The sequence below is a fragment of the Mustela erminea genome, chromosome 11 (assembly GCF_009829155.1).
Source record: "Mustela erminea isolate mMusErm1 chromosome 11, mMusErm1.Pri, whole genome shotgun sequence".
NCBI lineage: Eukaryota > Metazoa > Chordata > Mammalia > Carnivora > Mustelidae > Mustela > Mustela erminea.
In genome coordinates, this window is record NC_045624.1 from 102,145,456 (window position 1) to 102,157,954 (window position 12,499).

The following is a 12,499-nucleotide window of genomic DNA, read 5'->3' on the forward strand; positions in this document are numbered from 1 at the left end:
GTTTTTAACTCATTTGGGTAAATACCAAGGAATGCAATCACTGGATCCTATGGTAAGAGTATGTTTAGTTTTGTAACAAATGACCAAACTGTCTTTGAAAGTGGCTATACCACTTGTATTCCCACCAGTAACCACTGAGAGTTCTCACTGTTCTACATTCTTGTAAGCATTTGGTGTTGTCAGCATTCTGGATTTTGGCCAATCTAATAGGTATGTGGTGGTATCTCATTGTTGTCTTTATTTGCGTTTCCCCAGTGACATACGATATGGAGCATGTTTTCAAATGATTTTTTTGTCATCTGTATGAGATGTCTGCCACGATCTTTGGCCCATTTTTTAAAATTGAGTTGTTTGTTTTCATATTGAGTTTCAAGAGTTCTTTGTATAATGGATAATGTTCTTTTAACAGAAGAGTATTTTGTAAATATTTTTGCCCAGTGTGGCTTGTCTTCTTGTTTTCTTGACATTGTTTTTTGTGGTGTAGAAGTTTTAAATTCTAATAAATTTCATCCTTTATCAATTATTTCTTTTATGCACCACATCATCAGTGTTGTAGCTAAAAAGTCATTGTCATACCCAATGTTATGGAGATTTTCTCCTGTTACCTTCAAGGAGTTTTATAGTTTTGCATTTTACACTTAAGTCTGATCCATTTTTGAGTTATTTGTAAAAACTGAGGTATATTTGACATTTAAAATTATATTAGTTTCAGGTGTACAACATAATGGTTCATGTATTTGTATTATATTTGTATGAATGCAAAATGATTACCAAATAAGTCTATTTAACAGCTGTCATCACACATTGTTATAACTTTTTCTTCTGATAAAAACATTTAAGATCTATTCTCTTAGCAACTTTCAAATACACAATACAGTATTATTAACTTTAGTCACTATGCTGTATATTATATTCACATCATTTATTTGTTTTATAACTGGAAGTTTGTATCTTTTGACCATCTTCATCCATTCTGCCCAACCCCAACCAATCCACGAGCTTGATTTTTTTTTTTTGAGTCCATGTATATGTGAGGTTATATGGTCTTTGTGTTTCTCTGTGTGACATTCTTCATTTAGCATAATGCCCTCAAGTCCAACCATGTTGTCCAAATAGCAAGATTTCATTTTTTATTTAGCTGAATATCATTGTATTGTGTATATATATGCCACAATTTCTTTATCCATTCATCTATCAGTGGACACTTAGGTTGCTTCTGTGTCGTGGTTATTATAAATAATGTCTCAATGAACATGGGGGTGCATATATCTTTTTGAGTTAGTGTTTCCATTTCTTTGGATAAACACCCAGAAGTGGAACTGCTGAATCCTATGGTGTTCTATCTTTAATTTTTTGAGGAACCTCCATACTGGTTTTTATAGTGACTGCACTAACTTACATCCCCATCAATAGTGCATAAAGGTTCCCTTTCTCTACCACCTCACTAATACTTGTTTCCCCTTGTCTTTTTTTAAAAAATATTTTATTTATTTATTTGATAGAGAGAGACACAGTGAGAGAGGGAACACAAGCAGGGGGAGTGGGAGAGGAGAAGTAGGCTCCCCACTAAGCAGGGAGCCCAGTGGGGGGCTAGATCCCAGGACCCTGGGGTCATGACCTGAGCTGAAGGCAGACACTTAACAACTGACCCATCTAGGCGTTCCTCCCTTGTCTTTTGATACTAGTCATTCTAACACGTGTGAGAGGATATCTCATTGTGGTTTTGATTTGCATTTCACTTATGGTAAGTGATACTATCTTTTTGTGTACTTGTTGGCTATCTATATGTCTTCTTTGATGAGCTGTCTATTCAGATCTTCTGCACATTCTTTTTTTTTTTTTAAGATTTTATTTATTATTTGACAGACAGAGATCACAAGTAGGCAGAGAGGCAGGCAGAGAGAGAGAGAGAGAGGAGGAAACAGGCTCCCTGCTGGGCAGAGAGCCCAATTCGGGAATCGATCCCAGGACCCTGGGATCATGACCTGAGCTGAAGGCAGAGGCTTTGACCCACTGAGCCACCCAGGTGCCCCTCTTCTGCACATTCTTAAGTCGGATTTTTTTTTTTTTTTCTGCTGAGTTGCATGAGTTCTTTATGTATTTTGGATATATAACCCCTTTATATATTTTATATTTTGGATATTAACCCTTTTTTAGAAATATAATTTGCAATTATTTTCTCTTACTCCTTTCCATTTTGTTGACAGTTTCCTTTGTCGTGAAAATGCTTTTTAGTTTGATGTAGTCCCATTTATTTATTTTTGCTTTTGTCGCCTTTGCTTTTGTCAAATCCCAAAAAATCACCACCAAGACTCATGTCTATGCTTTCTTATAAAACTTTTGTGAGTTCAGGTCTTATGTTCAAGTCTTTAATATATTTTCAGTTATTTTTTTGTACGGTGAAATATAGGTCTTGTTTTATTCTTTTGAATGTGGCTGTCCTGTTTTCCCAGAATTGTTTATTGACTGGATTGTCTTTTTCTCATTGTATATTCTTGGCTCCTTGCTATAAATTAAATGGCCATAAAAGAGTATGTTTACTTCTGGACTCTCTATCTGTTCCTTTGATCTATCTATGTGTCTTGTTTTTATGTTAATATCATACTATTTTGACTGTTATAGTTTTGTAATATAGTTTGAAATTGGGAATGATTCCTCCAACTTGGCTCTTCTTTCCTCAGATTGCTTTGGTTATTTGGGGTCTTTTGTGGTTCCATACAAATTTTAGAATTCTTTGCTCTATTTCTGTGAAAAAATGCCATTGGAATATTGACAGAGATTGCACTGAATATGTAGACTGCTGTAGGTAGTATGGACATTTTGACTATATTAATTCTTCTCACCCATGAGCATGGACTATCTCCCCATTTATTTGCATTTTCTTCAGTTTCTTTCATCAGTGTTTCTTGTTTTTGGTGTACAGGTCTGTCTTTCCTTAGTTACGTTTATTCCTAGGTATTTCACCCTTTCTGATGAAATTATAAATGGGATTATTTTCTTAATTTCTTTTTCTGCATTACCACAGAAACAGCAGATTTTTGTATTTTGATTTTGTATCTTCCAACTTTATTGAATTTATTAGTTCTAACAGTTATTCAGTAGGTTGATTTTTGTGAAGGGTATAAGTTCTGGATATAGAGTCTTTTTTTTTTTTTTTTTTTGCATGGAGATGTCCAGTAGTTCTAGCACCATCTGTTGAAAAGACTGTCTTTATTCCACTGTATTGCCATTGTTCCTCTGTTAATGATCAGTTGACTAAATTTTTATGGGTCTCTTTCTGGATACTCTATTCTGTTCCACCGATCTATCTGTCCCATCACAGTATGACACTAACTTGATTACCACAGCTGTAGCAAGTCTGAAGTTGAGTAAGTCAGTTCTCCAACTTTGATCTGCTCTTTGAATACTGTGTTGGTTTTCTGGGTCTTTGCATCTCTCCATAAATTTTAGAGTCATATATCAGTATCTACAAAATGACTTACTGGGGTTTTAACTGGGATTGCACTGATTCTATAGAAAAATTAAAATCTTGACAATACTGACTCTTTTAATCTATCAATATGGCATATCTCTCCATTCATTTAGTTCTTTAATTTCATTCATCAGAGTTTTTTTTTTAAGATTTTATTTATTTATTTGACAGAGAGAGATCACAAGTAGGCAGAGAGAGAGAGAGAGGAGGAAGCAGACTCCCTGCTGAGCAGAGAGCCCGACACGGGACTCGATCCCAGGACCCTGAGATCATGACCCGAGCCGAAGGCAGCAGCTTAACCCACTGAGCCACCCAAGCGCCCCTCATTCATCAGAGTTTTGTAGTCTTCTTCATACAGACCGTGTACAAATTTTGTTAGAATTATATCTAAACATTTTGTTTTTGGGGGTACTAATATAAAAAGGCATTTTGTGTTTAATTTCAAATTCCATTTGTTCATTGCCAGTATACAGGAAAGCAACTGACTTTTTGTTTATTAACCTTTATCCTGTAATCTTGCTATAATTATTTACCAGTGGTTCTTCAGGCACACATTTGCTTTACTGGGGCTCACTTAGACATGAAAAAAATGCCAGTTGACTGTCTTATCTCCCAAGGACACTCATGTACTTAGTGTACTTAGTGTCTTTGGTCTTAGCTCTCTGACATTCATGGCCTGCGACATTTGTTGGTTGACAACAAGCCAAGGTAACAGTTTTCTGTGTTCCATAGAGTCCCAGAGCTTCACGCCATTGTGTCTCCCCAAAGACCACTTAGGATGGAATTTAATGTGTAGGGCTCTGAGCTTTGTATATCATTTTAGGCAGAGTAACTCAGTTTTTCTTTTAATTCTGAAATTATTCTGGATTTACAGAAGAGTTGCAGAGATGGTACAGATATTTTCAAGACATCATTACCCAGTTTGCCCCACTATTAATATATTACAGAACTATAATGCATTATGAAAACTAAAAAATTAGATTACTCAACTAAATACTATTAATTAAGTTACATACTTTATTTGGATTTTCACTGACTTTTCCACAAATGTACTATTTTGAGCAGCTTGGTTTTTATCTGTTTTACCAAATGAGCTTCATGTGAGATTTCACTTAAACAGTCTGCTGGTTGCTTCTCTCCCTGGGCTTTCCCCTACCTCCACTTTATAAACTTTCAGATAATGCTAGTGACAATGGAGGCAAAGTGAAATGGCAGCTTTTATTCCTATTATCTCAAAGTGCTTTAGCATCTATTACTTACTGTCTCTTCTGGTATCCTTATGAGGTCAAGGAAAACGGAGCAGGTATTTTTAATTTTTGTTTTAAATTAAATGTGGAATTACACTAGAAGATAGGGAAACTGAGGCACATAGAGATGGAGTAACTTGTAGGTAAGAGTCAAATAGGTCACCCAACTGTTGGTTGACCTTTTATTGTCTCCATGGCCTTCAGGTGAGCAAAACATACCTGAGAGAGAAAAGCTGATCAGCCTCCGACTTCCTTGGCCTTGGACAGTCTCATCAGAGCCAATGCTTTTAAAAATCTGTAAGAAAGAAAATGGGAGACAAGCAAAACAAGCATTGAAATAGATACACTGCAAAGCAAACATGCTTAATCACAGTTATTTTTCCAACTATAGTCTACAAAGACAGCAGTGTTGTGATTTTATTAGGCTACTATTGATTAAAACAAGCTTCTAGCAATCTTATATCTTTCCCAGTAATAGAGGATCTGCTAGTGGGGAGGAGGGGCATTTTTCAGAGTAATGGAAATCAACAAACACAATTACTGTAATATTAGAGGCTCTTTGTAACTACTTATGTAAACAACATCTTTTCACAAATTTGCAAAAACTATTTATTAAAGCAGACCCTAAGGAAACAGAATGATATAGGTCAATAGATGTTTACTGCTGTAATTATAATGTGTTTCCATTTAGCAAAGTATGCTGTAAAACTGCGGTACCTCCATTTCTTCTAATCTGTATTATTATCTAGGGATTTCCAGGAAATTCTGTGTATTAGGGAAGAGCCTGAGCATAGCATTAAGAACTACTTTGAGTTCTCTCTTATTTAATCTGGGAAACTTCAGAAACATAATTGTTACATGGATTATCTGTAGTCTGGTGAGTATTTGCAAGTCAAGTTGCTAAAATGTTTTATTTTCCAGCATTGCTCAATATATATCTGCTAATATATTAATCAGAACACCTAAAGTCCTTGCTTCCATTTTCTCCTAGGAAAGTTCTATTCAGAAATGATCATGACTATTTATTCCAACACAGATTTACTATTTAAAGCACTGCATTTGCAGAAAATAATTTTTAAAAAGTTAGATTATTAAGCAAATTCATACAGTGTCCACTTCTTTTTTTTTGTAAGGATTTTATTTATTTATTCGACAGAGAGAGAGAGAGAGAGAGAGAGAGAGAGAGAGAACACAAGCAGGGGGAGAGGTAGAGGGAGAGGGAGAAACAGGCTCCCTGCAGAACAGGGGAAGCCCAATGTGGGACTTCATCCCAGGACTCCAGGATCATGACCTGAGCTGAAGGCAGTGGCTTAACCAACTGAGCCACCTAAGCCCAGCTGCCCAAGTGTCCACTTTTTAGAAGATAATCTGTCCTGAGAAAGGAGAAGATAGAAAACTTGAACTTGTCAGCCTCTAGCTCAAAGTCTCTGTTGTAAGTTGTGGGGCTGTTTCTATTGCCTTTCAGTATCCTTGATGCTGTAAGAGTGTGACTATATGCTACCATCAAGCCGCCTTTGTAAGACTTGAGTGTAACGACTAGGCATCTCTAGGGCTCACAGCTTTGGCCCAGCAGAGTACAAAGGGATTTCTAGAATCCTTCTTCACACTGAAGCTGGTGCCCCTGGTGTGCCTACGTGCTTGGCTTTAGCTAATGTGCGAATCTCCTCAGTATACCTGTTTTCAGACCCAAGTGCAAGGTGCATCTCAGGACTCCTGGGCTGTGGCAGAGGAAATCAATGTCAGTGGCATATGGAATGGATCTTGGCATCAAGTGAGATAAGAGATAGGTCTGTTCTCTGAATCTCATTTGATAATAAACAATTAGAGGAAGACATGGCCTGGGATTTGTGGGTTGGGAATATGGGCTGGTTCCAAGGCATTATCTCCCCTCCATTTGGAAAGCCTGATTCTTCCTGCTCTGTGTGTGGTCTTCACATTGCCTGGCTGACAGAGCCTGAGAAGTCAACAAACAGCTCAGACACTGTGTCCTCAGCCTTGACCCTTCTCCTAACTCTTGAAGTGGCCAATACACCTAGGCATAAATCAAAATTCCTTAATGTAATTTTTTTCTTCTTTGTCAAACCTCTGTCCAGATGAAGGCCATAGGAGCTCTCAATAAGCTAGCCACAAGCCCTTACGCTGCTGTACGTGCCAGAGTAGGACAATGACAACTGTCTTCCTAATTCTAGTTTAAAGATGCCAACATCTAGCTTATCTCCTCAGAATATAAGTTCACTGAAGACACAACAGAAACCATACTTTAATAAAGACTTGTAGAATTATAAGTCTAAAGTGTGTGCATTCCAATTTTTAAAAAGTGGAGGACTAAACTACATATTTCATAACAGGCTAACACAAGCTTAAACCTGCAATCATAGCAAAGGATAGTTTGAAGCATACATATTTTGCTTCTTCCTATTTAAATATTCCTCTGCTCGTTATGCAGGATATTTACAAATTTGTAAATATGCAGGATATTTACAAACTATTTCTTCATCTTTATGGTAGCAAAAATCAGGTCTGTAGACAAAGAGAGAAGTGTGTATTTTTCAGAGGCTACTAAGCTCACAGAGGAGACACATTTAAAACCCCACAGAAATCTACTTAGCTCGTGGATTTTTGTTAACATTATTTACAGTCATCTCGGCGCCAGATTGACAATATGAACGTGGTGGCCAACAGTAACTGTGATTAACATTTTCCAGGAAGTAAAAATGTTTGCGTGTTTCAGGAAGGTTCTGCATCCTGACGTCTTGGTAGAGGTGAGTTCCAGGAGTGTGTTTGAGGTTAAAAGATCTGCTGCACATATAGAAGCCCTACCATTTATGGACTGTGAAAACGGTGTGAAGACTCAGCCAGAGTTCACCCTGGAACCACTTGACTGAGGTGATAGAGGCAGGTGAAGACTGCGCATCTTCTCAGGTCTGTAGGTTCTCTTAGTTCCCTTTGCTCTTTCCCATGTGTGATGCCTCGCCGTTACCCTAACCGCCCGGTGCTAGTCTGGAGGCCCCTCGTCGGATGCAGCCCTCGCCAGTTCATTGGTTGTTTTCCACAAAGATGTCTCCACAACAAGCCTCCTCGGCAAATGGCTTAACAGATTCACAGCCCAATCTATTGGTGGTGTGCAGAAGATTCCCGAAGGCTATGGAGAAGGCTCCTAGGGTTGAGGGAAGGGCTTTGGGGTTAGTTCTGATGTATCTCTCCTGCTCAAATTCTCATTTTCTCTTTAGGTCTGCTGTCTGAAAGGCTCTAATTATGAATCCACATCGTTACATGCTCCCAAAACACAATTAGGCAAAAAATTGAGTGGAGAGTAGGCCTTTTTACCCCGGCAGGGGAACTCTGCTTCAGCAGTATGAAGGTGTGTAGCTGTTTGCTGGAAACATGCATGCCTCGAACACGCGGTCATATGAGTGTGTTAACCTATATCCTCCGTCTCCCAGTCTCTGAGAACACAGAGGTTTCTCGACAGGTGCCTGCTCTTTCCCAGAGGTAGGCAAGTGTGCCCCAGGGCGGGGTGGGGCAGCGGGGAGACATCTGCTGTGGAGCACCCACTGTACTCAAAATTGGGGGTAAAACTAATTTAAAAACAAACATAAAGAGCTTTAAAGTCAAATGCAAAACATGTGTGCATTTTGAGGTAAAAAAGGAGTTTTCAAAGAACTCTTTTGCATGGGAAAGGTGACTCTGAGTTGTTTCTGTAAATGTCCTGGACCTGGCTCTTCTTCCTCAGGTAAAAGCTGGAAAAGTTCCATGTAGCACACTGCCCACCCCCAGCATTTCCAACAGGGGTGTGGCCACAGTATGTTCAACTCTAATGCATTAACTCCATTTACATAGCCACAACTATTCTCAAATAATTGTAGATGACTCTTCCTCCTAAGATGCTGACAAGGTTTGTGTTCAGTTCCAGAACAATTCAAGCAACAATGATGCCAGATGTTGAAATTCATGACTTCACTGAACCTTTATTTATTTATTTTTAAAGATTTTATTTATTTATTTCACAGAGACAGAGATCACAAGTAGGTAGAGAGGCAGGCAGAGAGAGAGGAAGGGAAGCAGGCTCTGTGCTGAGCAGGGAACCCGATGTGGGGCTCAATCCCAGGACCCTGAGATCATGACCTGAGCAGAGGCTTAACCCACTGAGCCATCCAGGCGGCCCTGAACCTTTATTTATTTACCTAACCCAGGTAACTCTCATTTTCCTATAAAAGCAAAGTGCAGGCTCAATGATTGTTAATATGAATTTAAAAATCAGGTGCCAGCTAACACAGCATTACCAATAATAAGCTATCCAAGCTGTGGCATATTAGCAGCCAAGAGCAGGGAATTACAGGTTCCATTTTAGATCAGAGATCAGTGGTTTCCATACAGTTCGATATATTTTGCCTCCATCTAATAATTAATCTGATATGCCTCCAACCTGCCTTCAAAAAAACACATAAAAAGAAAGCAAACAAATCCAAGTTCCAAGTTTCCTTTCTATCTCCAAGTCTCTGAAATGTTCAATGTGCAAATAATAAACAAAGAAACACATTATAAATGTTTATAGAGCACTTTTAAGTACATTTGTCTTACTGAATCCTCATAATATGATTATGAGGTGGTTAGGCAACTCATTCCAAGTTCTCCAGCAGAAAGGTCTATAAATCTAAAGTGCAAAGTCATCTTTAGGGGCATAAAAGAATAAAACATAAAATTCTAACAGTCAGCCACATTCCAGGCCATTTCCCAACCCCAGGGACACCTGTGATGGAAGACTTACAAGGCCCATCAAAGGGGCAAGAGACAAGTAACAGGGATGAAGGCTGGTGACATGCAAAGCCTGGAGCCAGTACTTCTAGACATACTCTGAGAATGGTTTGCAAGTCAAGCATCATTCACTCATCACTAGTTCACAAGTGTGAAAGCTGAGCTCAGAACAATTTGTTGGCTTCCCCAAATGCACCTGGGATGAATCCATCTATGGTCCCTCTGGCTTAAATAGAATGAGTTGCAGAACCTGTGACAGAGCCCTTCAGCCCTGTGAGACCATTTCCTCAGACCCAGTCTGGCTGCTCAACTCTTCAGCTCCTATTCTGTTATTTTGCTTGCTCCTCTCTGCCTTCTGATGCTGCTGTCACCAAGTCAGCTTCCAGAGTCCCCACTGCTCCTACATTATTGCCTTGAAGGCAAGGCATGGCCTTCAATCTCAGGGGTCTTCTGCTAATCACTTTGGGCAAAAAGAGAGGGGTTGGAAAATGAGGTATTCCTCTTAGTTTTCATTGTGTGAATTGAACAAAACATGTAACTACTGGGGAATGATTTTCTAGCTCTGACTGCTTTGGGCAAAACAGGACTGCAGACATTAGCACCAGGAGCAAATCTCCTTGGGGGCAAGGGGCTGCTGTGCTGAGAGGCTAGGCATTTGGCTTTCTTTTCTTCTTTTTTTTTTTTTTTTAAGATTTTATTTATTTGACAGATCACAAGCAGGCAGAGAGGCAGACAGAGAGAGAGGAAGAAGCAGGCTCCCCACTGAGCAGAGAGCCCGATGTGGGGCTCGATCCCAGGACCCTGAGATCATGACCTGAGCTGAAGGCAGTGGCTTAACCCACTGAGCCACCCAGGTGCCCCGCATTTGGCTTTCTTAAATAAAATGAGGAGACTGGGTACAGAGCAATGCTAGCTGGAAGTAAGCAAATCCTGGATGTTCCCTGATGATTTTTAGTTTTTCTAGCTATTTGTTTAAAAAATAGTTTCTTGTGTAGTGTAGACTATTCTGAAAGTAGGCGTATAACAAACTCTACCAAATTCTAAGACATAGTTGAGTCATTCCCTTTGTTCCGGGGCTGAGGTCTCTGACTTTAGAATGCATCAGAATCACCGGCGGGGCTTCATAAAATATAGATTACCAGACCCCATCCCCGAGAGTCTGATTTTGTAGGTTTCGGGAGGGCCCAAGAGTCTGTATTTCTACCAAGGCTCAGATGAGGCTAATGCTGCTGAGGGGACCACACTTGGAGAAGCATCAGTCTTAAGTGTCGATTTCTTTCAAACAGTAATAGAAAGATGCCTTTGATTTGTCTGTAACTCTTATCTCAAACTGTCTTGATCCTATTTCCAAGCACCAGAAGCAGGTTCTGTAATGCCTTGGCCCATGGAGGCCCCATGCGCTGTGCTCAAGCCTGTATCTATTAGGGACGAAAAATCCAACTCTCTGCAGATCTCACTTCCTGGTCTGGATGACTGTCCCCTAAACAGTGAGGCCCTCAGTGTGTGAAGGGTCCTCCACTCTACTCTCTGTGAGCTGATCACTGTTGCCTGCTTCCACCTACAAAAGGCACTCTTGCAATCACTGAGCACAAGTGACACTGCAGGCTGTAAGATCTAGTGATGTGTTTTCGTTGGCTAATACAGTCATAGAATTTTAAAAAATTAGTTTCCAACATATTTTTTTAATTAAACTATTTAAAATGTGGGTTTCAGACTTTTCCAGAATATCCAGAGTAAGCAACTGAAGCTGAGAAGTGGCAGTAGCACACCTTCCCAGGCCATCTCTTTGGAGCTGCCTTCATCAATCCTAAGATATCCATTGCTTTCCATGTTAATGCTGTGAAGTCGGGGTATTGCTAATCATCAATGTGTCTTGTAATTGGGAAGCTTTTTCCATCATGGTGGTATGAAAATCAATGATGCATCTTAATATCCATGGCATTTTAGATTCCATGAAATGTGATACCAACTTGGCTCCCTGGAAGCTTTTGGTGTGTATGTATGTATGTACGTATGTGTGTAGTATGTATATATGCATGGGAGTATGCATGTACACGCACATGTATGGGTATACATACATGTGTGGGGCATGTACGTACTGTGTACACATGTAATCATATATTCACATGTGTGCATGTGTGTATGTACATGGGTGTGGGGGGTATGTATGTATGTATTTTTTACTTTTTTCTGTTTCATTTAAAATAATTTAGGAGGTGAAACTCACATAACATAAAACTGACCTTTTTTTTTTTTTTTTTTAAAGATTTTATTTATTTATTTGATAGAGAGAGATCACAAGTAGACGGAGAGGCAGGCAGAGAGAGAGAGAGAGAGGGAAGCAGGCTCCCCGCCGAACAGAGAGCCCGATGTGGGACTCGATCCCAGGACCCTGAGATCATGACCTGAGCCGAAGGCAGTGGCTTAACCCACTGAGCCACCCAGGCGCCCAAAACTGACCTTTTTTTAAAAAAAAAATTTTATTTATTTGACAGAGAGAGATCACAAGCAGGCAGGAAGGCAGACAGAGAGGGAGGGGGAGAGGTAAGCAGGCTCCCCGCTGAGCAGAGAGCCTAATGTGGGGCTGGATCCCAAGACCCTGAGATCATGACCTGAGCACAAGGCAGAGGCTTAACCAACTTAGCCACCCAGGCACCCCTAAAATTGACCATTTTATTTTATTTTTTATTTGACAGAGATCATAAGCAGGCAGAGAGAGAGGGAGAAGCAGGCTCCCCACTGAGCAGAGAGCCCAATGTGGGGCTCAATCCTAGGACCCTGAGATCATGACCTGAGCCAAAGGCAGAGGCTTTAACCCACTGAGCCACCCAGGTGCCCCTAAAATTGACCATTTTAAATGGAACAATTCAGTAGCATTTAACATATTCACAATATTGTGTGACCACTGTTCTATTTCTTAGACATTTTAATGACTCAGAGTGGAATCTTAAACCTTATGCCCATTGAGCAGTTTCTTTCCATTCTTCTCTCCTCCCCAGCCCCAGGAAACCTCTAATTTACTTTC

General features: G+C 39.8%; 1 protein-coding gene across 6 annotated transcripts in view; it reads right to left on the bottom strand.

Moving 5' to 3' along the window:
- Window positions 1-12,499, bottom strand: part of HECW1 (HECT, C2 and WW domain containing E3 ubiquitin protein ligase 1) — a 460,363-nt gene that overhangs the window by 159,583 nt on the left and 288,281 nt on the right. For all 6 annotated transcript variants that reach the window (XM_032305360.1, XM_032305355.1, XM_032305359.1 and 3 more), the window contains one exon: window positions 4,939-5,014. In XM_032305360.1, coding sequence (XP_032161251.1) covers window positions 4,939-5,014 — 76 coding nt within the window. The remainder of the gene's footprint in view (window positions 1-4,938; window positions 5,015-12,499) is intronic.